The 25277-nt window shown below is 42.1% G+C and overlaps 1 protein-coding gene across 9 annotated transcripts in view; it reads left to right on the top strand.

Moving 5' to 3' along the window:
* dock4b (dedicator of cytokinesis 4b) overlaps positions 1 to 25277 on the top strand; it is a 79487-nt gene that overhangs the window by 33237 nt on the left and 20973 nt on the right. For 8 of the 9 annotated variants that reach the window (XM_053864174.1, XM_053864171.1, XM_053864170.1 and 5 more), the window contains exons 3-30: positions 1909 to 1949; positions 2428 to 2483; positions 2618 to 2714; positions 3168 to 3316; positions 3555 to 3639; positions 5578 to 5729; positions 8290 to 8371; positions 8880 to 8940; positions 9000 to 9132; positions 9761 to 9849; positions 13038 to 13163; positions 14529 to 14653; positions 15003 to 15165; positions 16421 to 16527; positions 17098 to 17251; positions 17917 to 18014; positions 18081 to 18164; positions 19141 to 19241; positions 19640 to 19721; positions 20113 to 20283; positions 21004 to 21196; positions 21322 to 21458; positions 23555 to 23689; positions 24039 to 24137; positions 24282 to 24376; positions 24635 to 24710; positions 25023 to 25123; positions 25180 to 25238. In XM_053864174.1, the coding sequence (XP_053720149.1) occupies positions 1909 to 1949; positions 2428 to 2483; positions 2618 to 2714; positions 3168 to 3316; positions 3555 to 3639; positions 5578 to 5729; positions 8290 to 8371; positions 8880 to 8940; positions 9000 to 9132; positions 9761 to 9849; positions 13038 to 13163; positions 14529 to 14653; positions 15003 to 15165; positions 16421 to 16527; positions 17098 to 17251; positions 17917 to 18014; positions 18081 to 18164; positions 19141 to 19241; positions 19640 to 19721; positions 20113 to 20283; positions 21004 to 21196; positions 21322 to 21458; positions 23555 to 23689; positions 24039 to 24137; positions 24282 to 24376; positions 24635 to 24710; positions 25023 to 25123; positions 25180 to 25238 (3051 nt within the window). The remainder of the gene's footprint in view (positions 1 to 1908; positions 1950 to 2427; positions 2484 to 2617; positions 2715 to 3167; positions 3317 to 3554; positions 3640 to 5577; positions 5730 to 8289; positions 8372 to 8879; positions 8941 to 8999; positions 9133 to 9760; positions 9850 to 13037; positions 13164 to 14528; positions 14654 to 15002; positions 15166 to 16420; positions 16528 to 17097; positions 17252 to 17916; positions 18015 to 18080; positions 18165 to 19140; positions 19242 to 19639; positions 19722 to 20112; positions 20284 to 21003; positions 21197 to 21321; positions 21459 to 23554; positions 23690 to 24038; positions 24138 to 24281; positions 24377 to 24634; positions 24711 to 25022; positions 25124 to 25179; positions 25239 to 25277) is intronic. The other variant, XM_053864168.1, reaches the window with a different exon arrangement.

The following is a 25277-nucleotide window of genomic DNA, read 5'->3' as shown; positions in this document are numbered from 1 at the left end:
GGATGTGATAAATGAGGATGTGAACAGGATTGGTGAGGGTGACCTAGTCAGGCTACAGTGGACGAGGCCCCTGTATCCTGACTAGACTAAAGAGGAAGATCCAAAAGAGTTTTAGCTCATATGCATGAAAGAAAGGTTGTAAATAAATAAACTGTACTTTTTTTGGCACCCAGGTATCTGTAAATATTTTAGTTCCCAGCGTAAAAATAGATTTAAAAGGTTTGACCATGTGGTATTTATTAGTACCTTTAGATGTGTATTAAAGTAGCAGATCAGGTTGGAACGTTGTCGAGAGAAGAACAACCAAGAGTGGCAAGAATACTGTTTGAGTTTAAGGAGAAAACACATGGAGCTTGGCCTTGCTGATGAGGTTTCCTGCTGGATGTCCTTCCCAACTCTCCTGCCCACACTGACTCTGTTTTTGTCTTCAGTTCAAACCCAGCCCAAAAATATGTTCTTTTCTCCTGGTCAAAACTTTCTGAAATGATGTCCAGGAGATACTCTTCCAATTTGAGGTGGCTTGGACGTCATTCCAGGAGATCTCCTGAACGTCTCCGTTGGGAGTTGTTCAATTGAGTGGTGGTCCCTGGGCACAACCAGGGCATGTTCCAGTGTGGACTTGGGTGGTGTTAGCTGGATGTTTCTGGGGAGAGAGAAGTCTGGGCCTCATCGGTGTACCTTCCCTGTGATGTGTCTTTGGATAAGTGTACCAAAATGGATCTATGGATTGTCTTTTCTAAGTAGCCGACTTGGCAATCTTCAAAACAAGGCTGAGTCGACAGCCACTACTTCACCATGTCTTCACTCCAGCAGTGATTAGCTAATGTGCCGCGTTTGCATCTTATCTGTTTAGCTAATGCTATTATCAGGATCAGAGCACAATGGCGGGAAGATCAGATCAAACAGCTTCTCCTTCTATTTAGGAGAACAAGCTCATGGGCTCAAGACCAGACAAGTATTTACATGTTTTCTTCAGTATTTAATCACGTCTTCGTGCCGTTGCTCCAAATCGGCGAGGCTGCTTCGTGGAAAGTGGTTGAAATCATAATTTGGGAGTGCGGTGGCAGCTGCTGCCATAATAATAGTCATTACAATCATGATAGTAATTACAAACACTGTGATGATGTCAGTGAAGAACCTGTGAGAAAACAGGTCTGCTGCTCCTCCGTTTCTTTTCGCTTTAAAGACCTTCTAATCAGGCTGGTGTTTCAGGGAGGCCTGTTTAAATCATAGAGTGAAAAAAATGCATTTCTGTGAAAATTGAATGGCTGTATCAGAGTACATTCATGAACTTAAGTGCCTTCCCAGTTTTAATATTTGATGTTTTAACAACTTAAAATGAAATGCATTATGGAATTGTCTGTTCAACTGTTAATGAAATACATTCTCATTTTTGTATATAAAAATATTCAATTCAAATTCTCACTTGAAATTTATATTGCAAGTATGTATATGTAGCTATACGCCTCATGTAACAATAAACTCTGGATAGTATTGATGTTACTAGTAGGATTTATAAATGTTTGCGTTTATTTAACTGATACATTTAGTAATATTTGAGTGTTGTTTTCTGAAATGGTTTATATCAAAATCATCTGTGCTGTTATTTAGATGTATGTAGGTGTTCTTAACACCTACACCCATTACCCTCATATTTATATTCTCATGTTATATATATATATATGTAAATTAAAAGTCAATGTTTTATCATCAGTTATGCAGGATAATTTCTGTTTGTCCAACTATATAATTTAACATCAAATTCAATTTATCACGCGCAGAGAGGGTGCTGCACCTGTGTCGGATGTTGAACCTATCTTGTTGTGACAACCTTCATCAATCTCTTTGTTTCACCTCGTGCGAAAAATGTAGAAACCTTCATTCTGGACAAATGTTGTGTCCCTGCAGGCTGGTATCGTGGATTCATCTTGAAGAATCCAAATGTCAAGGTGAGTGAACGTGACAAACTTGAGTTCTTCCTGTTTTACAGAAAATGAGCATGTGCATCAGTATTTATCTTAATCTTTTAGACATTCTTAGAGCCAAAGGAGTCTCTCATGTGGAAGTGACAAATTGACTCACAAAGATGATTCCATTAGCCGGACTCCTTTCCAGTCGAGTCTGATGACCCACAAGCTGTTTGGAAATCACAGATTCATTTCAAATTCATATGCTTTATCATGACCAGATCAAGGGGTCAAGCACTGGGCTACTTTTTTTTTAAACAATGTATTCACCCAAAATATATTCGTGTAGAAATTGGCATTCCGCTTGCTGCCATAATTGGACTATTTACATTCCAGGTCAAAAAAAGTTAGCGAGGCGTTTTGGGTTTGCAAAGAGCCATGCAACATTTCGTCTTGAGTGTAATTCAACCAGCGTTTGAAGCCAAAAATCCAATGGTTATTTTCTGTTTTTGTCCAAAAGGGGATCTTTCCGTCCAGCTACATCCACTTAAAGAATGCTGATGTCAAAAATAAAGGGTGAGTCAAGTCGTGTCACTTCTTCTTTCCAAAATTCCTGGCTAATTTTCGTTCACCAAAAGTGTCCTCACTTCCTCTCAAAAAGACAAAAATGGTGCTCATGAATGGATGTATGCTCCTTCTGTTGATTTCAGGCAATTTGAAACAGTGCTCCCGGTGGAGGATTCTGTTATTACAGAGATGACGTCAACTCTACGAGACTGGGGCGCCATGTGGAAGCAGCTCTATGTGGTACGAACGTGGTGTGTTTGTGTAAATAGATGTCTACATTGTAACAAAAAATGTCTGAAGTTTGAGCAAATTTGTTTTCTTCTTCCCCAATTTTACTGATTTGGTTTCTATGTCAGGGCACTTGTAAACAGAATATTTTAAATATTTGATCAAACTAAATGATCAAACCTTCTCTCACTCTGGATTTCATTTAAAGTCTGGTTAATGTAAACTGGCAAGAGTTTTACAATAGCCAAGTTTATCGACAGCATTATTGATCGCCTGCGCGCCTCCGGTCTGCTCCACTGAAGAGCAGAGATTGGTGTTAAATAGCAGCAGGATGCCAGCTCAGATCCATTTAAGGCTCATCTGATGTTCCTCTGATGTTTCCTTCTTGCTCTGGTTCTGAGGGTTCCCGTCCGTTATCCTCATTCTGTCGTTTCTTCTCTCGCTTCCTCTGACTGACGCCGGCAGAAGAATGAGGGCGACTTGTTCCACCGACTGTGGCACGTGATGAACGAGATTCTGGACCTGCGGCGGCAGGTTCTGGTGGGTCACTTGACACATGACCGCATGCGGGACGTCAAACAGCACATCACGGCCCGGCTGGACTGGGGCAACGAGTGAGAGCAGCAGAACTTTGTGTTCATTCTTTTCAGCTTTCCATCTGTTCGTCAGTTCATCCGTCTCTTCAGTCATCCAACTGCTTATCATTCCATCCATTTACTCTCCAGTTTGTCCAATAATCTTTTCATCCTTTTGTTCATCCATTGATTCCATCCATCCATCCATCCATCCATCCATGTCTTCTACTGGCTTATCATAGTGGATGTCAGCAACCCTCCCTGCTGTGTTTCTCAGACAACTGGGCTTGGACCTGGTTCCGAGACAAGAGTTCAGCATGGTGGACCCGGATGAAATCAGCGTCACAGAACTCTACAGACTGGTAAGTCCACTGTTTCAGATCTGGGTACATATCTGATCGCCAGTTGAGTGGCTGGAAATGTTATAGAAAAAACATTGTTTTCTTTTTAAACAAACAAGCAGAATTCCTCATTCGATCGTGCTTCCTCTTGCCTCCGTTCCCTCCGCGGAATTCCTTCCAGCTTCCTGCAGCCGCTGTTGCCATGGTTACCGTCTCCCTTCCCTATTACGGCACCCGTACACACACACACACACATACACGCACTGAGGGATAATTGAGGAGCTTAATCAGTTTATTTTGTTGTGAGTCCAACAAAAGGCGGGAGAACAGGATGAGAGTCTCACCTTGATGACACACCATGTAATGACACACACACACACACACACACACACACACACACACACACACACACACACAGCAGATTGACATCGATATACCCAATAAAACCTGCGTTTATGAGATTTTCACCGTCTTTTTTGTGAGGAAGATTAAGTGTGTGCGTGTGTTTGTGTGCATGTGCGTGTTTCTGCTGGAGGAGTTTTATTGTGTAAATTTACTACTGTCTGGTTTCCCCCTCTTTTTTTTTGAGCTTGCAGACGCTTCAGTCTGGAGACATAATCTTGAGACAAAATAGAACAGAAACATCTAGTGAGACGTAATCTGGAGACATGGTTCAAGGTTTACTGTTTAATGTGTGAAGTGAGGTGGAATCCAAAAAAACTCTATTGAAACATAATTTACAGTGTATTTTAGAGGACATAATCTTACAAGGTGTTATTATTCAATAATCTTTAAAGGTTTAACGAAAACAATGAGGATGTTGGAAAGCGAAATGAGTTGATTTTGGGATATATAATATAGTCAAAACAATTCAGAGGGTAATTGAGAGAGACGTCCAGAATCTACAGCCTCAAAAAAGGAAGGTAGCTGCAGAAGAAACAGAGTTGAGAGAATCAGAATCAGAATCAGCTTTATTGCCATGGTCAGTGAGGATCCCACAAACTAGGAAAGTGCTTTGGAATAATGTGCTGTCATGAACAAAATCATTATGAGATTAGATGAGATTAGAAGAGAATAAACAGTAATAATAGAAGTAACTAATAAATGGATAAACCACAAACAACAAGACTGATCACAAATTTATCAATGAGGGGAAAATGCTGTTCCTGTGATGGGAGCTTCTGGTCTGAATTGATGTCGCCTCCTGCCAGAGGGAGGAGAGACAAAGTCCATGAGATGGACAATATCAAGAAAATAATCCAGAACTAAGAAATGTAGGCATAATCTGTAGTGGAAGACTTAAGAACTGGAGAGATGGAATTAACTGTAAAATAATGTTGGGAGAATAAACAACATAATGTAGTGAGCTATAATATAAAAAGACATGATCTGGAGAAAATTCAACAAATAAAATAAAAAAAAATAGACTGCATCCAGAAAGAAATCAAGAATGTAGTCCGACAGACTCATGGAATTATCAAAAACAGAATAATCTGAAAGTTTGATAGATCTGAAGAATCAAGAGAGACATGAATAACAGAGATGGTGTGTAGAGAGCAACAATCCAAATTATCATCTGAAGAATCATGAGGCATATAATGTGGAAGATGTAATCTTTGTAATGTAAAGATAGAGTATTTGCAGATTGTGCAGAGAGAAATAATCTGATGGAACATAATCTATAATGACATAATAATGTGACAGACTAATTTGAGGGAGACAGAGAGGAAATAAAATGTTGATAATATAGTCTTTTGGGGCCATTCTATCAATGCAGATTCTGATCTTCTGAACACATACTGAAGTTTTAATCTTGAAATTCAGTGTGTGATCTGCTTTGACAAAATGTAAAGTGATCCAAAGAAAAAAGACAGGATTTGGGATTGGGGCTATTATTTTCAATGCTGACTCATCCAGGTGTGAGGACCTTTCTCACCTGATGTGACTCTTCTTTGTCAGATGGAGCACCGACATCGGAAGAAGGAGACGTCAACGACGGCCAGCACTCATCACCTGTTTGTCCACGTCAAGAGCCTGATGAGCGCCAACCTGGGGGAGGAGCTGGAGGTTTTCTTCCACATCTACGACGGGCGAGAAAATCGGCCGCTGAGGTACTAAGACTCATCCAGCCCGAATAGCTCTGGTTCAGTTCGAGACCTGAATCATCATTTGTAATGTTGGAATCGAAACTGAAAAAAAAAAGAATATAAATGAACACTAGGGGGCGCTGACACTGCGGCACCTCTTCAGATGGTCAGGCGTGTTCTCTCACAGGTGGTCACAAGTCCACAGTGGGAGTCTGCCCAGAAGTATGACCTGGAGAAGGACTGTAGGGAGGATAGCCGGCTCCACAGTGAATTCCACATTCTTGAACTCAAAAGAAGCCCCAGCTCCAGAGAGACTCTGGTGTTGGCACCAACAAGATGCTGGGTTTGGACCCCCATCTGGTCCTGACACACACACGCTGGCTGCTCTCCAGGTGTGTGGGTCTGTGTGATAGACAACACTGGCAAGCTGCCGCTCATGAGTTTTGCTCCAAGACTGCAGCGGATCCACCTACTTTTCACCCCCTCTGTCTTTCTTCTCCTCTCCCTCCTTTAATTCCTTCCTTCTCTTCTTCATTTCCAATCTCCTTCCTTGCCATATTCCTCTTGACCTGCTTCCACTCTACTTGCTTCCTTTTATTGTCTTGTATGAACTCTACTTTTGTCTCCCTCTTCCCTTTGCATTCCTTCCTTTAGGCTACACCTCAATCCAGTCATACCTTACTCACCATATTTTTGCTTTCTTCCTCTTTCCGCTAATCCTCCTTCTCCCTGTCTCATAGTAATCCCTCATTTGACAATTACACTCTTTTTGCATTTTACATTTTTCTTTCTCGGTCCGTTCCTCCCTTCAAACCCTCTTCAGTCTCTGTCGCCCTCTCTCTTTTCCTTATCTCGTCTTTGTGACTTTCTTTTCAAAACAATTCCTTCTGCTCGTATTCATTCTTTTATTACCCTGACCTTCTTCCTCTTCTTACCCATTTCTCTTTCTGCCTTACCTCCTTCGAAACTTGCCATCTTATCTCATTCTTTCTCCTTTGCCTCCTAACCATACTCACATCCTCTTTTTCTGCCAGACCTGAAGGTCATGTTCCACACCAGCAGTGGTCAGTAGCTCTTGTTTCCATTATGGATCTGAGGCGGATCCCGCGGGAGATTTGGCTCTGCTCAGAGGATCAAGGACCCTCGATCCTCCCGACTTGGGGACTAATTATGCTCTGGCTGGAGTCGGGAACCTTGATGAGGAACCAATGGATTTGGCTTTGGACTCTGATGTGAGGCCGAATAGTAAAGGAGAAACACTTGTATAATTAATTACAAGTTTGGGTAATTCATTCTCATGGGGCCGTCCTACTTTCTATATGCCCCTCATTTCCCTTCTTATGTCTCCTACTTCCCATTTTCTTCAGTCCTACTTTGCTTGTTTCCCTCCATGACTACCCCTCCAACCACCTAACCTCTTCTCCTCTTCCATTTCTCTTCGATTACAGTCTTTCTTTCCTGTTTCTTCTCGCATCTATCTCATTTGTATCCCGTTTTCTATTTTGTCTTTCAGCCATTCCTACTTTTTCTTTATCTCCATGACCTCTTTTATCCATTCTATTCTCATCCCTCTGTCCTTTTCATTTCTAGATTCCTTTTTAGTTCTTTCTTCACCTCGCCATTTCCCTGTCTTACATCTGTCCATCATCTATCGCCAATGTCCCTTATTCTGTTTTCCAACTTCTGCCCTTAATTCTTCTCATGTTTCCAGGCTCCATGACTATCACCCATCTGTCCTTTGTTGGCTTGATACTCCTCTGACTTCCCCTGTTACAGATATCATGCTTTGCTAACTTATTTGTTTCATTGTCTTTGTCTTTAAGTTTCTTCCTCACCTAATGACTCCCTTAGTTCTGCCGTTCTTTTTTCCTCCCTTGCCATTTGTTTCTCCACTTTCTCTCGCCTTTTTCCTCCTCCCTTGTGCCATCCATCCAAACAAAAAAAAGAAAGCATCCACATGAACTGAAAATGAGTGACCATTGTTGAGTCCATCCCTGGTGAGAATACGGACTCTGCTCCGACGTAGCCGGGCTCACTCTGACTGCTGGTCTCTCCACTTGGCCGGCGTGTCGGGGTTCTACTCTCTGCTTATCTCCCACTGTGAAAGTCACCTAACTGGATTAGTGCTCTGTGGCCCAACCGACCAGGACTGTCACAGCAGGAACCGATATTAACCCCTCCTCCCCTTCAGCACCACCACCACCGACACTCATCGCTGTGAGAGAAACGAGAAACAAAGCCTTTCTGACCATTGAACACTGAAGGGTTTTTATTCCCACTTGTATTTGGAATTTGTTTAATTTGTGAAACAATGCCACTATTGTCGCTGGAAGGACTGGAGATTAATTTTTTTAAGAGCTTAATGATTTCAAGGTGTTTTCATATTGTGCTGTGTAGGAAAAGAAAAGTTAGTTTAAAAAGGCTTTTGATCACATGAGAAAACGTGTGGTGGGTAAAACAGTCAAAGGGGAAAGAGCTGCTAACTTTAACCACAGTAGTTTCATTCACTCTGATGCTATTGAGACTGTTGTTCATCTCAGTCAGTCGATCAGTGAGTGTCCCTCTTCTTCTCTCCCTCTTTCAGTGAAAGGTTCTTTGTGCGGCTGAATAAGAGCGGACTGCCCAAGTCGCCAGAGAAGACAGAGAGACAGTGCACGCTGTTTGTGGTGAGTCGATCAGTCCCACCCGATGTCACGTTTCTCTTCAGTCAAACAGAAACTCATGCGAGCCTTTATGCTTCCAAACAGCTGAGTTGCTGTTCATCGATTCTCTTTATCGACTCATAATTCTCAGAGCTGAAAATAACATCGACACTGTCGTGTCATTTGACAATCAAAAGGCAAATTGGTGAACACATCTGACATCCGACAAACATTTCTGGCCTCTGAACCACAATGATATTGGTATTATCGGACCATTGACTGGCCAACTTGCCGTCACAAGATGTACACTTCCCTAATGGTTGGTTGAACGCTTCTGCTTGCCAACAAGTGTCATCCTCGTGCACCCCATTTCCACGATTGGTGCTCTTAACCTTGTGTCTTCTGAGTGAGTGTGGAGTTGTATATTGAGCAGGAGAGGTTGAAATCTGCCTTACGACTCCGCTCTTTTAGAGAACATTTGCACTAATACAGTCGTTCGTGTGTGTAGCTAACGCAACATTCTTTCCACCAGGATTTGGGGAGCAGTGATCTCAGAAAAGACGTCTATATCGTCGTCCACCTCATCAGAATAGGTTAGTCTGTGCTTCATCGACTCTTTCTGGTCTTGTTGTGAGCTGGCCTATATATGCAGGGAGGATGGGTGCTGGAGAGAAGAAGAACCTTTGCAGCGTCCAGTATCGACGCCCATTTGGCTGCGCTATTGTTAGCATCGCGGATCTCCTGACGGCAGACTCCAAAGATGACCACGTGCTCAAAGTTTATGCGTAAGTAAACTAATAGCTTTTGTCGTTTTGTTTTCACAGTGATTTTTAAAACAATGTGATGTGTTTCACAGTGATTTTATTTTTATTTTTTCCAAATTATTAACTTTTCTTTATTTTTTTTTCTGTGACTAGTCAACAAGCTAATGAAATATTTCAGTGCTATGATGTTCAACCATGTTTCAGTGCCTCAGCTATGTGGTCTGACACAAATGTTCAGGACCCTGAAGGAGTTTGACCTAAAAAATTACTGGTTCAGACCGACTTGCCAAATCTGTTAAGCTCGGAGGAAAGCACCTTCGTCGCCGGATCATGAGCTGCAACCTCCGATTAGCATCCAAGTTATGAGCAGTATTTTTGACTACAAAAGCTGTGTTTGTTTCTTTTCTACCCACGTGTGGCTTGATTTGTTATCATGACTGTAACACACTTGTGTGTTATGGAATGTATGTTAACAGGGATGCAATGAACTAGCTTGCTAATTATCAACCAAAGCTAAAATAATTCAATTCAATAATTCCTGAAATTGTCACTGATGTTTTTGTTTGAAATGTAACAAATTGTGTGACATGTTTTGCTTCATTTGGTTGACGACAGCTGTACATTAAGAGCTATTAAATGTTTTTCCAAGGTGCAATACGGAGAGTGACTGGAACCAAATTCACGAGAACATCATTAAAAAGGCCAATTCAAGATATAACCTATCTGGATCCAACACAGGTCAGTGGATATGTCACGTTTTGATTCCTGCTGTCTTTCCTAAACAGTGCCGGGTCACCAGATCCCTCACCCTATCCGGGACATTCTCTGTAGCTGAGCTGAGAAATAAGCTGGTTAGTGCAGGTAGTCGACAGCCAAGTGCTTCTCAACCACTTTTTTTATAAATAACTGTGTTCACACCAGAACTGACGAGGGCATCAGCAGGTTCCCATAGCGACGCTGGCAGAGAACGTACTGCAAATGTCAAAGATGTTTAAGTGTTCCATCATTGCTGTGATTATGCAATTCTTAGACGATAAAATACTTGAGTCATCGACTGGTGGAGTAATGGCATTTTTAAATGTGCGGTGTGAGGTTTTTCTTCCGTATGGTGTTCTTGTTTTTGTAACCATGGGACAAAAACCCTATTCATATTTTAAACTATTATTGTTTTATTATCATTTTCAAATTTCTTGGTATTTTTGTGGTCGTTGTACTTAAAAACTGTTGGATATTCCATACTTAATATCGGCTTATCAGGTCTTTTACTTGCTTTGGATGGAACCAAGTTGACTAGGTGCTTGGTAGACTATGGTCTGAATTGTGCCTTGTTTTGGTTGTCTCTGGAATGTTTTGGCGTGTTGTTGAACATCTTAAATGTTGGGAAGAAGCCTTGTGTGTGGTGAGCGTTTGGTAGAGAAGAATGTTCGTTCACTGCTGAGCTATTGAAATACCGCTAGGATTTGATGCTGCTGCTTTTTTCCATAGAAAGGTTTAGCTAGACGCCGACTCTGGTGAATCAGAAGAATTTTGTTGAGGAGTATATTTGCCATGTGGCTTGTATTTAGAAATGTGTGACTTTAAGGAAATGAGGAACATGAATGTTGGTGGAAGAAAATGTTTCCTTGACGTCTGCTGCTGGACTGATTCATGTGATTGGCTGAAGCCTTTGGTTTCATTACTTTCCAAGTGTTAGAACTTGTCAATTATTTAGTCTGCGTGTGTTTGGTAAAAATGATCCAGAGGTGATTATAGAAGTAGATATAGTAGATATATAAGTATTTGTCTTGCAGATTCTTCTGGGAACAACGGTTTTAGGTTGACAAAGGAATGTGACTGAAGATGGTAGATGTTTGCTTAATGATCAATATTAGGTTGACAAATAGTGTTAAGTGTTTGACGTCCACTGTGTGTTTTGGTAGAGGAGGTTGTTGGGAAGTACTTGAGTGTTGGTAGAATGTGATAGAAGATGTTCTTAATATGGTGGTGGTCATACATTTCAGTTGTAAACAGTGTCCTTTGAACTATTGTCTTGGTCATGGTCAAAGATCCTACAGCTTCATCAGCATCATTTGTAACATGTAGTCATTCGGATGAATGTATTTATCTGTGTATTTGCATAATGACCGTCTTCTATAGCTTTTGAGTTTGATAAATCCAAGCCTTATCTAAGCTGTGGAAATCAAAGTCACTGTGATCAGTGGCGCTGCAACCATCTAGAGCAAGGGTGGGCAATCCGGTCCTCAAAGGGCCGTGGTGGTGCAGGTTTTTCTTCCAACCAAACAAGCTCACACAGTTTGACCAATGAAGTGGAGGTGACTGACTGAGTGATTGTACCCCTAAGACACCTGTTGGTGAAAAAGTGTCCTCTTGATTGGTTGGAACAAAAACCTGCACCCACTGCGGCCCTTTGTGGAACAGTTTGCCCACCCCTGATCTAGAGAGTATTTTGATGTTCTCAGCACGGGAGCTTGATGAGTGCAGATATGTACTTACCCACCCTTGATGTAAAAGTTTGCCTGTTGAAGGTTAACAGGTTAACAGAAACATTCAATGAATGATGTTTGATGGACATAACCGCTGTCCACTCGAAGGAGGGATAAGTAGCGATATGTGGTTGGAGAAAATCGAGCTATAGTGTTCTGTAAAAGTTTCTAAGTAGAAAGTGCAATAGTGTTAGCATGTCACCTGTCGCAACAAAGCTGACCTTCCTTCTCACTTGAGTTCCCTCCGCAGAACAAGATGATCTAATTAAGAGTTACTAGGTTTTTCCTCACTGTCACCTTGCTGCTTCCTATCGAGAAGCTGTCAGATCCAAGCGGTGATCCGGCTGAGAGCCCGATTCGCCTGAGCGCCCCCGTTTTCAAAGCGCATCAAGTCTCTTTTGTCTTCTGTGTAATTCAACCTGTCGACTCTGAAATCACTTTTCCAGTACTTAAGTGAATTTGACACTAGTCTTATGGACCTGTATTATGAATTCGCGGAAAGGGACGGTGACACTTACCTTTTTCAGTACGATGCTGTCTTTTGACCCGACTATAACCAGCTCTGTCTCTGAGTTTTTGCAGCGCTGGTTTTGTGTTGTCTGCGGTCTTTGTGTCTCCTTCGGTCTCGCTGTGTGGTTCCCCTTTTCTAAACAGGCCTGGCGCTGCTCCAGGAGTCTCTTATTAGCTGCCAATTAGCTGAGCCCCGGATGAATACCCCGCTCCAGGAACACAAAGATGCGGCTGCACAACGACGTGAAAGGACTGCTCCCACATTACTTACGTCATCCCTCTTTACCTGTGTGGGCTTTACTTTATTTAAAAAGCAAGTTTTGTGTTTGTGGATGAGTCACATCAGGTGAATAATTCGGCAGCCTCCTCCATGCCGGCGTAGGCTGCGACAGAAGAAGCCGCGACAACTCAACAGTCCTTACAGATAAAGGGAGTCTTTGGAGGGCAACATGTTTTTTTTTTTTTTTTTTTTTGTAAGCAGCCGGAATAGTAATGAAGCTGGTCTGCTCGGTCATCGCCTTCGAGAAGCTGTTACAGCCTTCTTTCCTTGCCAGACGCTGCTTCCAAATTAGGGAGCGGGCAGATCCGACTGCTCCGCGCTGCCACACAGGAGCTCCCAGTGACTGCTGACTGGCTACTTGACACCCGGTAGCTCATTGTGACGTCCTTTAGCCGCATCATTTTTTCAATAAACAGCAGATGAGCACCTGTTCTCCTCTGGGTTCCTGCATTTTTCACCAGTATAGTCTATAGATTCATAAGTCAAGTTGAAACCCTTAGCCTCAAACATGATCCTCCCCAATGAATCACTTTCACAGCCGCTTTCCTGCAGTACAGGCCGGCCGACCCATACAACTTCATGAATCCATTTGATGTGCAAGTGATATAAAACGTTAGCACGGACTAATGCTTTATGTTTGACCTCTCCTTCAGGACTAGCGGTTGCGATGCAGCTCCTCCACGGTGACATTGAACAGCTGCGACGGGAGTACATGGTCCTCTTCACGCGTGGCGTGTCCATAACCCGGAAATTGGGCTTCTCAGATGTCATCATGCCAGGTAAGCAAGCTGGCTGTCGTCACCATACTTCTCTTTGTGTCTGGTGGGTCATTTTGGGCTAGAAATGATGCACTCCTCTGAATGCCTGCTGGGTCGCCGCAGTCTCCGATGAGATGAAACTCAGATGATGAAATAAAAATGTCTCTTCTCACCCTGTCTGCCCCCCAGGGACACACTAAAACACAACAGGCACATTGGTGTACCTCAACCTCACCCCTCGCTGCTTTCACTGTTGTCTATTGTCTGTCTAAAACAACATCCTGCATGTTTGCTGCCTTCCTGTACAGTATATAGATCGACTCATGTTGCCACGGCTACTGTTGTCAAGAGCAAAATCAATGTTGACCCAGGAGACGGATATGATGAATACATGTACACATTGCCGAGGAAACAGGCCTTTCCTCTCCACTATTGACTTCCGTATGAGAAGGAAACGAGAGTGTTCACCCGAACAACAACCCTCCCTCATTTTTCGCCAGATTGTTTTTACAGCAACAGTTAGTTGGCAAAAATGACCAAGACTATCTGGACCTGTCCGGTTGAACCTAATGTCTATTGCCTCAAGTTAGTGTGATGCCAAGTTAGGCCCCCTACTGGCACACACACTCTGCACCTTTTTACAATTATCTGTTCGAAACATCGATTTAATTCATTTGAGCTAACCTTTCAAGCACAGAAATGTTGCCCTCCTTTTTTCAGGAGCAAAGGATTTCCATGAAAACAAATTAAATTAAAAAATATTAAAAATATATTCGAGTGACGAAATAAAAAAATCTATGGGAAAAAATTGTTTAAAACAAAAAATTGATCATGCAACAAACACATCTAATTGTGGAGTTAAGATAAAGTATGTATCATATATATATATATATATATATAATATAAATATAACAAGAAAAAAAATGCATTCATTATTACTATTATGAACAATCAACAAGGTTTCAAATTGAATTTTCAAAAGGGGACTTTATTAATAATTAAATATACAACTGTTGAAGCTATGATTATATGATTATATATGATACAGACTGCACACAACAAGACCTGAAGTGGCAAAATTAGCCTGTCATGGAAAATAAATAAAAATATTGATAAATATGAGTCATTCTGACTGAAAAAAAATCCTGCCCACATCTTTTGTTGAATATGAATTCCATCTTCATATTTGTAAGCTCAAGATTACAGGAGTGGACTTGGGATACTGACTGAAGTAGATCCAAGCTCATTTGACACTTAAGTGAATCCTGTGAGTCTGTATCAATTTGAGGAATGCTCTTCTCGGTAAACATGTTTGAATCAGGATCCCAGAGTCTGCTGAATCCAGGGTGACGATAGTTCTGATGGTTAAAAATTGTCTCTCCACAGGAGAGATGAGAAACGATCTGTATGTCACTTTGGAAAAGGGAGAGTTCGATAAGGGTGGGAAGAGCGTGGCCCGGAATGTTGAGATCACCGTCTACGTGCTGGACATCGATGGACAAGTGCTCAAGGTGACCACCAACCGTTCTGTCCTTTGTGCATGCTGGTAAATCACAGCTGCTTAAGTCCATCATGTGCGATCAATTCTGACCCTTATTGACTCCCTGCAGTGTTGTGTGTTGCTACTACAGTCTCTCAGATTTCATGCTTGACTTGTTCTGAAGTAGAGAAAAACTTGAAAAACATCATCACACACTGGCACACTGTCTACGTGTCGGATGTTATTTTGCCGCACATTTTATGGTATGAGTCCAGCTGGTGTCTGCTCGTGTATTTTTCGACAAATACTTACTTAATTGAGCCAAAAACCCAAATGACTTGTCACCTCAACTGTTCTATTTGAACTTCCCTCGTCATCAGGGTCACGTTGCCGCTGGCTCGGGTGAACCAGGAAGTGACGAGTACCATTCCCTGGTTCTGTACCACAACAACAGTCCCCGGTGGGCGGAGCAGATCAAGCTGCCGATTCCCGTGGATATGTTTCGAGGCTCTCACGTGCGCTTCGAATTCCGGCATTGTTCAAGTAAGTGCGCTTTGATAATGTGACTGATCATTACTGAGGTTTTACGTTGTTGTCTCTGTTGACCTGGGAGCATATTTGCTGTTTTATTTTGGGCAGCAGGAAGTCTGGGCCTCTTTAGTTCAGCTGCTGCAACCGCGACCCGACTTCAACTAAGAGGAAGACAATAGATGAATTAGCCAGGAGTTAAAAATAGCTCTCAGATATTTAACGACTGGCAGAACAGACTTCACTAAGATTAGGATTAAAGACAAACCATGGACTTGAAGAATTGGACAAATGTTTGTGTAAACAACTGCGATGTGAATTTAGTGTCACCCAAATACAGCTGACATCAATCCTGTACCTTGTCAGACCAAAACTCTTCAATTTCACACCCTTAATCTTTTGTAATCTGCTGTTGCCTGCTACGTTTATAGATCAGGAAGGAAACAATCTATGACCTTGACATAAAACAGCTGTAAGCAGGCTCTAATGGCTTCTGAATAAAGAGACAATTTTGCTGTTTTGCTGTCTCTGGCTCATGGCGGAGCTCACAAAAACAGCCACAAATCAAACATAGAGAAGGCAAATGGAACACTGTGCTCCTCACCGCGCTTCCTGCTGTGTGTGCGCTTTATTAGCAGCGACTCGGATAAACCAGATTACAAGTTTTCTTGATGTAAATCACGCCTGCAGCTTTCCCAAAGCTTCTTAAAAACACAACGGCTTGTGTTAATCGGGCCTACCAAGAATGTTATGGCCTTAGCGTCACAGTGGTGTTTGGTGCATGGAGTGAAAGTAGAAGTTGTTTTTTGAATGTCTGGCTAGGGACTGATTCAGTTCATTGGCATCACCAAAGATGTCACCTCATGTTCCTGACTTTACACGGAGCCAGATATTTTGAAAAGGAATATTTCCTCTCCACTGCTTTATGGCTGTTCTATTGTAATTTGTCAATGTAAACATATGCTCTGTGAGTTCATCAGTCGCTTGCGCTTGTTTGAGAACCAAAATGGAGTTTTCATTAAGCAGTTAAGAAGAAATGAAATTCTGTGATGATTTCAGTTCAGTCAGCAGCAAAGCGTTTTTAAAAAGTTGTAAACAATGTGAGCTCTGTCTGTCAAGTTTCTGATGGACCTGCTTCAGAAATGCGTAGCGACGTAGTGATGTAGCATCGTACAAGTAGAATTCAATGCAAGTTTGCATTGGAAAAGGTTAAAAGTAGAAGTTAAGTTTATTTCTCTGTGACTGACATTATCTGTTTTGTTGTTCACAGCCAAAGACAAGGGTGAGAAGAAACTGTTCGGCTACTCCTTTGTTCCTCTGATGCAGGAAGACGGCAGGACGCTGCCAGATGGCAACCACGAGCTCATTATTCACAAGGTGAGGCCCGTCAACAACGCTTCCGGACCGAGCTTTGAAGACTGACCTTCTGATGACGAGGTCCAGCGCCCGTTGCAGTTTGTGAAAAAAGTCAAATCTGGTGACAGACTGAAGTTGCTGTGCAAAACTGACGTGGCCTAGTTTCTCCTCCGACCCAAAATAGACCCAAGAATCAGAACAAAGTGTGAGGAAGCTCGGCAGCTCAAATACAGGCAGCTGTGAGTTCAGGAACAAACAAATCTGTGCTGGATTGAGAGAATTTATAATCCCAACAAAGGAGATTGGACAATCTGGCTTTAGCAAATAACCCTGTTGGAATGTTTCTTTTTGGGCCGGTCCTGTATCATCACACCTGCTGAGGGACAATGATTTATATATATTCAAAGTACAGGATACATTTCCACATATTCTAATTCTACACTTAATGTTACACTTAAAACCCATGTCTGAGTCAGTGGTTAATAGCGGTGACCCCCTGTGTCATGAGATTGAGCCTTATTAATTTAAAGTTTTTAGAGATCATAGAACGTTAATTGAATTGTAATTGAATGTACATATTCTTGTTTCTAGTGTGAGGAAAACACCAACTTGGCGGACTGTTCACGATACCTGAAGCTCCCCTTCTCCAAGGCCAACGTCCCGTCCAACAACCAGACGCTCAAAGGCACCAAGGAGTCCTTCTGGATCACCAGTTTCCTGTGCTCCACCAAACTCACACAGAATGGTAAACCCGGACCGTTCAAGCTTAAATTCCATTGCCATGCAATTATGTATAAGGAGTGTTTATTTTAAGAATCACCTGAATGTTGCCACATTTTTGGACTGTCCCAAGAAGCCATCCTACGACAAACAGTTTGCTATGTGAAAAAGAACTTGGCCATCAAATAAGATAGAGCATGATGAAAAAATATCGTCTTGCAAAAGAAAAAAAGAAAAAAGTCGATTTGGCCAAAGAAAAAGTCCAAACGTCACAAATTCGAAACCTACAGTAAATGTTTAAATGTTCTTAGATGTTCCCTTACTTAGTATTTCTCGTTGGTTTTCCTATTGTGGATTGTACTAACTTAAGCATGAAAAGAGTCAGGATATATATATATATATATATATATATATATATATATATATATATATATATATATATATATATATATATATATATATATATTATATATATATATAAATAAATAAATAATAAAGTCAGGACTCATCTACACATTACACATTAATCTGTCAGCAACTAAGTTAATTGTTGTCATTGTCGACTACGTTGACTGGCCATTACATCCCCAGTTCTGGCAGTTGGATCATGAAACTGAGAAACTTGAATGAAATGAGTTATTTCTGAGCTGACAAATGAGTTCCACTGACTTGCGATGTGATGCTCTGCAGGCGACATGTTGGACCTGCTGAAGTGGCGAGCACATCCTGAGCGGATCAACGACAGCCTCTCCAAGCTGAAGGAGATTGATGGTTCTGAGATTGTCAAAGTGCGTCATTACCACTTCCTTAATTGTCAATATTTGGTTGAAACTTACCTTTCCTTGTTCTGGCAGTTCCTGCAGGACACTCTGGACACTCTGTTTGGAATTCTGGATGAGAGCTCACAGCGCTATGGACTCAAAGTTTTTGACTCTCTGGTAAGCTCTTCATTTTGTCCTTTACGGATGAAGTGACGTGTATTTTGTATGAGTCAGGACAGAACTGAGGGAAAAGTGATGAAACGCTCCGGTGGTCAGTGAACTCATCACAGTGGTCATGCACAAGTGGCTCCAAAGATCGATCTTCGTTTGACGCACACTCTGAGCCTCATCGTGTCAGTGATAAAAGTGTCACACTGGACTGATGTTTTGGCTGATCGCTTTCAGGAACGTTTTAGAAAGTTCTGCATGTTTCCATCGCATTTCTGAAACAAGACTATGGGAAGAGACAAACAGAACAGGGGTTAGGACAGTTAGGTTGGAGTTGAAGTTGCACTTATTTATTTTATAAATGATATTAAAGATGGCAAAAGAGATAAATAGGTTTTGAACTTGTTTCACCTGAATGACAATTGAGAAAAATGCTGTCTGCCAGAAGCATCGCAATGCCTGAGTAGATGAAGACAAATGGAAAACAATCAATTTCAGAAAATGATGTTGCACTCCTACTAAACACATTATGGTAGATACTGAAAAAGTTGTGTCATTTTGCTATTTCATATCTTTTGCACATCGAATATCACTCATTTGATATTCGATGCAGCTTACTAGGTTATCTCCATGAAGTAAATGACTGTTCTGTGAAATTGTGTTGCCTGTTTATCTGGTTTAAAGTTTTGGATACTATTCCATCTGTCATGATCCATTTTTCGAAATGATTTATGAGAAGATCATTTATTTAAAATACATTTTGGATTAAAAAAAAAACTGTACTAAGCTATCAATCTGTACCGTAACAGATTGAGCAGATTGGGAACCAAAATTGGAAAAATACGTGACACACTTGTCTTGCTCTGAGTACTTACTGACCGCTGCGCTCAGACACTATCACCTGTTGCTTGTGTCGATTATATTTGTCAAAGTTTGTTTCTGGGACTTGACTGTTAACACATATTTTGTGGTTGTTGTTTTGCAGGTTCACATCATTAACCTCTTACAGGACAGCAAGTTCCAGCACTTCAAGCCGGTCATGGACACTTATATTGAGAGCCACTTTGCTGGGGCTCTGTCATACAGGTGTGTGTCCAATCTGTAGCTATATCAAGGTAGCAGGCGTTCACGCGTGTAGGCTCACACGACAGAGCGTGATGAATGAGTGTCTGCATCTCTGAGACTCTGCTTCCCCCTGCTGGGCACTGAGCGACAGTTCAACTGTGATGAAGAGCTGAAGATTTTCATGATAAAAACTTTAAACATTTGGGTTTATTTTCAGTGAGTGTCATGTTTTTTTCCCTCATCTGTGTGTTTATTGTCATTGTGAAACCTGCAACTATCACATGTGCCCCATGGTTGTGGGTTACATGGTAGTTGCGAGGACCTGATTATGAAAAGGTTTTGTGGTCTGCACGTGCTCAGTAAACAGATAATCTAACGTGTATGTCTTTGCATGTGTGTGTGTGTGCGCGCGTCCCCAGGGACCTAATCAAAGTGCTGAAGTGGTACGTGGATCGGATTGTTGATGCTGAGCATCAGGATCACATCCAGCAGGTGCTCAAGGTGAGAATACGCATTTGCATAGACACAACCTTGGACACGGAGAGTTTCCTGCTACCAGTTAAACGCACATGCAAGTCACCGTATGGCATAAATGAGTGTGTTTCAGTGAGGCCTTTGTTTTGTTTTAGTGCAACGTGTGGGATTGCCGTGTGTTTATGTATGGATGAAAATTTGTGGGTGCTTAAGTTAGCTTGTGTTTGTGAACGTGTGTGTGTACATTAATCACACAAATCACTTTCCTATATGCAAAAAAAACACACACTATTCCACATGTGTTAATTTATCTCGCCAACACTTTCAGACCCACAATTCTAAATACAGCTGGAGGTGATGCACTTCCTAGTATCCCATCGATTGGTTGTCTCGCTCACAAGTTTTTGGGGTCCCACAGGCGAGCGAGTACATCTTCAAGTACATCATCCAGTCGCGCCGCCTCTTCTCTTTGGCCACCGGCGGTCAGAGCGAAGACGAGTTCCGGGTCTGCATCCACGAGCTCTTCATGTCCATCCGCTTCTTCCTGTCGCAGGAGAACAAAGGCATCACCGCCGTCGCACAAACACAGGTGTGTGTATGTGTCTGTTTTGCTGTCAGAGTGGTAGGTCTTCTTCCCCAGCCTCAAAGCAGCCAGACGCCTTCAGGGACCGAAACAAAGCCAGTAAATACGCCGACAATAATTGCAATTACACACAACATTTGTGCGTGTGGGCCTTTGCTCAGAAGGGGAGTGTGTGTTGTTTTGTTGTCTCCCGCTCCGCCCACGGTCCTGATGAGGATTCAACTGTCAGCTCTGTGGAAATGAACCAACTAATTCCAATTACGAGCTGTGCCCACAGTTCGTCTTCGTTTGTGAGCTTGATAATTAGGAGGAGATAAATGACCACCACGACTAATACTGCGACAACAATGTTAGTATTACTGCAATAACAATTGTTTCCATTATAACTACAATAATAAACGACCTCAAAATGTTCCTGTTGTCAATAGAAATCTGTTATATTTGATGGTTTGCTATGTTACCATTATCAGTCATTCGCTTATTGTTAGATGATATTTACTTAAAACATATGCTAGTATTGAATATATTTATTTCAAATTTACAGGTTTGTTTTATTATTGTTTCGGATGCTCATTTGCTATTGTCCCTGCTACTAATAATAATATAATTTGAAATGTGTATGTTTCAGCTTCATAGTGTTATATTCTGGATAAATGCATGAATTAATAAAACACAGTTTGTTGTGGTGTTTTGTTTGACCTTCTGTGATTGTGTGCGGGTGTCCAGGCCGTGTTCTTGCAGACGTTCCCGGCTGTGTACGGCGAGCTGCTGAAGATCTTCACGGTGCGCGAGGTGGCAGGCTTTGTCAGGGAGACGCTGGGTAGTCTCCCGGCTACCGTCCAGCCTGACTGCCCCCTGGAGGCTGTCAAGCTGCAGTGTATCGCCAAGACTGTGGAGAGTCAGCTGTACATCAACCCAGGTGCGGAGGAGCATGTGCTGCATCTGGAAATTGTTGTGTTGGTGATGATGATGGATTCTTGCTGTAAAATCCTGGTTCAGTGTGGGACAGCAGATTTCATCATGTGTTCAATACTTATGTGTCAGAGTCTCGCTGTATCCTGCTGCCGGTGGTCCTGAGGGTCCTGCAGGCCCACATGCAGGAGCAGAGGGACCAGGTCATGTGTGCCCGGATCCTCACCAGCATGCTGTCGCTCATCAAGAAGGAGGAGAACGGAACGGCGGTGAGTCACTTGTTGATGTGGGAGGAGTGCTTCTGGGTCTCTCTCAGTCCAAAGACACTTTCCTCCAACTGAGCTGGAGTCAGATCTTGTACTACTAGATGTTTTACCACTGGGATGGGCGATATGCACAAAAAAAATCATGATACATTTTGTCATTTTGGCACCCTTGAAACTGTTTTATGATGAAACATAGTAGAGTTTGTCTCCAACATCATTTGTTTTAGTTTAAATATATTAGTTAAGTAAGCGTAGAGATGAGAAATTCTTTGTTTCACAACCTCGTCGTGTCTGACAGACTGCTCTGCCAGTTTTATTTAGGGGTTAAATTCAGCCGTCTGTCTGCTGTCCCCAATGTATTTCATGTCTCTTAACAGTTTACTTTAACTGTGGACCCATCTGTACACATGTCCTAGATGCTATTGAGAAAATATGAATAATGTGAATAAATGATCAGTCCATATTATCCTCCTATTATGTTACCACTCCTCCCTCCTCCTCCTCATTCCTCCCCTCCCCTGCTTCTTCTTTCTTCTCCTCCTCCTCAACTTCTTCCTCTGCCATTTCCTCCTCCTCCTTTGCCTCCTTATCCAAAACATCCCTCTACCACGTCTGCTCCTCCTCCATCATCCTCCTCCCCCTTCGTCTTCTCCTCATCCTCTTCCTTTTCCCCCTACTTCTCCTCTTCCTCCACCTCCCCTTCCTCCTCCTTTTGATTCAGCTCTTTTGAGGAAGAGAGTGTCTGAATGCTCTGCAACATGTCAAACAGATGATTGCATTCTGGAAGACGCAGCTTCCCGTTGGAGCACCGGGAAAAAGACAACATACCTGCCAATCATGAAATGGTCTCATGACACCAAAAGCACCGTACTATCTGTTGCCTGAGGGGCCCTAGTTATGTGGAAGGAAGCTCCCCATAAATTCAGCTAGAGCTTTTCTTCGGCTTCCAATAATTACTTCTTATGATTTGTCTCCGTCTTTAATAAGTTCTGTTTGTCAGAGTGTTTCTATTGTGTTGTTTGTGTGAACAGTGTGTACACAGATACAAGTAATCTTTTCACAATTGCTATTCCAACCTAGGATTCTTCTACCGCCCCCGCTCCTTTGACTTCTACTATAGTACAGCTTTTGCAGTATGTGCTTTGCCTTTCCTACTACTCCTACTCCTTCCAGTCTCCATGTTGCTCCTTTTACTTCTGCCGTATGCCGTTGACAGTCTTTAGTCTCTGTTACATCATCTGCTGCAAGGAATGATTCTTGGCTAATTTCCACGCCGCCACATTCAAGAGGTCGATTACTGTGTTGTGAAAAGGAGTAATTAGTCTCAGCGTGAGAGTCTGGCAGTCGTGCAGGTGAGCAATGAGATTCAGGTGTGCACTGCTGCTATCCACTGGGCCAGAGCTGGGGGAAACACACACACACACACACTCCCGCCGGCAGTCTGCACCTCTGAGGAAAAGTGGCAGAGTGTCAGACTGAAATCCTGTCTGTCTCAGCAGGACACACACACAGTCTAGTTTATCGCAGCTCTGCCCTGTCTGTGTCCTCTGTTGCTCCGGCTTCTGACTTTAGGACAACCTTCAAACTTATTTGTTTTGACAGAATGAGCAGTTGAAAAATACTGTCAGTTTGAATCTCAGGTTTCACAGAGTCCTGTAAATACCACTCTATCACGAATATGAATTTCTTTTCCTGCACAAGTCATGAAAAAAGGAGGTTCTTGTATGTTTGTGTAAAAGTGTTTAAGATCATCTTCAACTTTCTCCTGCTGACGTGAGCCCAATTTGAGAGTTGTTGTGGATGACTGACAGCAGTAACTTGGTTGTGATAATGATCTTGATTGGTTTCATACATCGTGTTGTGTGCGGAGTAGGAAAAAGTTGGGCCATAAGGGGTCCATACTGAAAAAGTCATGGCTACCTGGAAAAGTTTACGATAAAAAATGATTGTGGAAAATTAAAATTCAAGATGCTATAAGTCCAGTTTGCCACTTATGTCCACTGAGAATACACTACAGTGAATTTGTTAGTCTTTGTACAGTCCAAAGCTGAAATGAACTTAATTCACTTGCATCTTCTGACGCATTTGTTGTGTTTCAGGAGCCACTGGTGTCGGAGGAGGTGGAGTTGATTGTGGAGAGTCTGCTGGGGGTTTTGTTGCGGACCATTTTGGAAATCAGCAACCGTCCGCAGCCAGCTGGACCCAACATGAGGCTGCAGTTCCAGGACGTCACGGTATGTTTGTGCTGTGGTGTGTGTTTGTGTCGCCCAGCGTGTTTTGTCTCATGCTGTGTGTCACAGTGTTGGTTTATGTGTTGTGCTTGACTGTGTTTCTCTTCCTAAATCTCAGACTGATTTTGGTGTGTAAGTTTGTGTTCCTTGGTGTGTGTTTCTTTATGGATCTTGTTTTGGGTGTTATCGCTTTAATTGTGCTTCATGTGCATTTCCTTCTTGTTATTATTTAGTCATGTGTGCGTGTGTCTTTGTGTGTTGTTATGTGGCTGTTTGGTTGAACATGTATTCCTCAAAATATATATTTTTTTAATGCAGCCTTGATTGATCTTGTGTTGTCGTGGTCGTGCAGGGCGAGTTTGTGTCATGCCTGCTGGCTCTGCTGCGTCAGATGAGCGACCGTCACTATCAGCAGCTGCTGCAGGCCTTCTCCAACAAAGACGACCTGCGGGTGAGCAGGACCAGAATCTGGTCCACATCAGCTGAGTGATGGTTGCTTTGAAAGAATCGTTTAGAATTAATATGTGTTAGTGCACTTTCACTATTCAGCAACGCACTTGGTCTCCCTTAGCTCCTTGTGTTCCCATTGTCCCAGGATTTCCTGCTCCAGATCTTCACTGTCTTCAGGATCTTGATCAGACCAGAGATGTTCCCCAAAGACTGGACCGTCATGAGACTCGTCACCAACAAGTACGGTCACGTGGTGTTAACTGAGGTGGTGATGTTGCAGAGCAGAGTTTTCCAAAATAAAATTAAAATCATGGTCAAACAGGATCGACATTTATCCGTAAAATCTTGTTCTCAGGATTACAATTTAGATTTTAACTTCGGAGTTTCGACTCAGGTAACTTTAGCAGTGCTTTGTGGGACAGATCATCAAATAATAGACATTAGGAAGTAATATCTTGGAGCAGATGTGTCACAACAACTCTGTATTTGTCTTGCCAGCGTCATCATCACCACCGTCCTCTACCTCTCTGAAGCACTGAGGAAGAACTTCCTCAATGATAAGTTTGACTATAAGGTGAAGTGTGTTTATCATCCCTACTTTGCCGTATTTTCTTTATTATTATTATTGTACATAATTTTGTTCCACAATCCGATGGATACAATGTAAGCGCTTGAATAAAAGAACACTTAAAAAATGTTTTAATCTTTATGTTGTTATTTTTATTATAATGTTTTATTATTGTTTGAAAACATTAATAATATTTCCCTTTTTTTTGTGTGAGAGCTTATTTAGGTTTTTCTAATTAATAAAATGACCATTTAAATTGACTGTGATAGGCTTTGAAACATTTGATCAGAATGACTGCAGCAGTTTGACTCCTTTCAGGTGTGGGACTCGTACTTCTACCTGTCCGTCATCTTCATTAACCAGCCGTGTCTCCAACTGGAGTTCTTCTCTCCGTCCAAGAGGAAGAAGATTCTGGAAAAGTAGGTCCAGATTCACTGCCATAAATCCAAATTCATAACATGCTTTGTTCCTCCAGGTATGGAGACATGAGGGTGATGATGGGATGCGAGATCTTCAGTATGTGGCAGAACCTTGGTGAGCAATCTTTCTCCAGCAAAACTGCTTTGCTAATCC

Source organism: Synchiropus splendidus, chromosome 4 (assembly GCF_027744825.2).
Source record: "Synchiropus splendidus isolate RoL2022-P1 chromosome 4, RoL_Sspl_1.0, whole genome shotgun sequence".
Taxonomy (NCBI): domain Eukaryota; kingdom Metazoa; phylum Chordata; class Actinopteri; order Syngnathiformes; family Callionymidae; genus Synchiropus; species Synchiropus splendidus.
The sequence above is the reverse complement of the archived record's forward strand: the minus strand, read 5'-3'. Positions and strand labels throughout refer to the sequence as shown.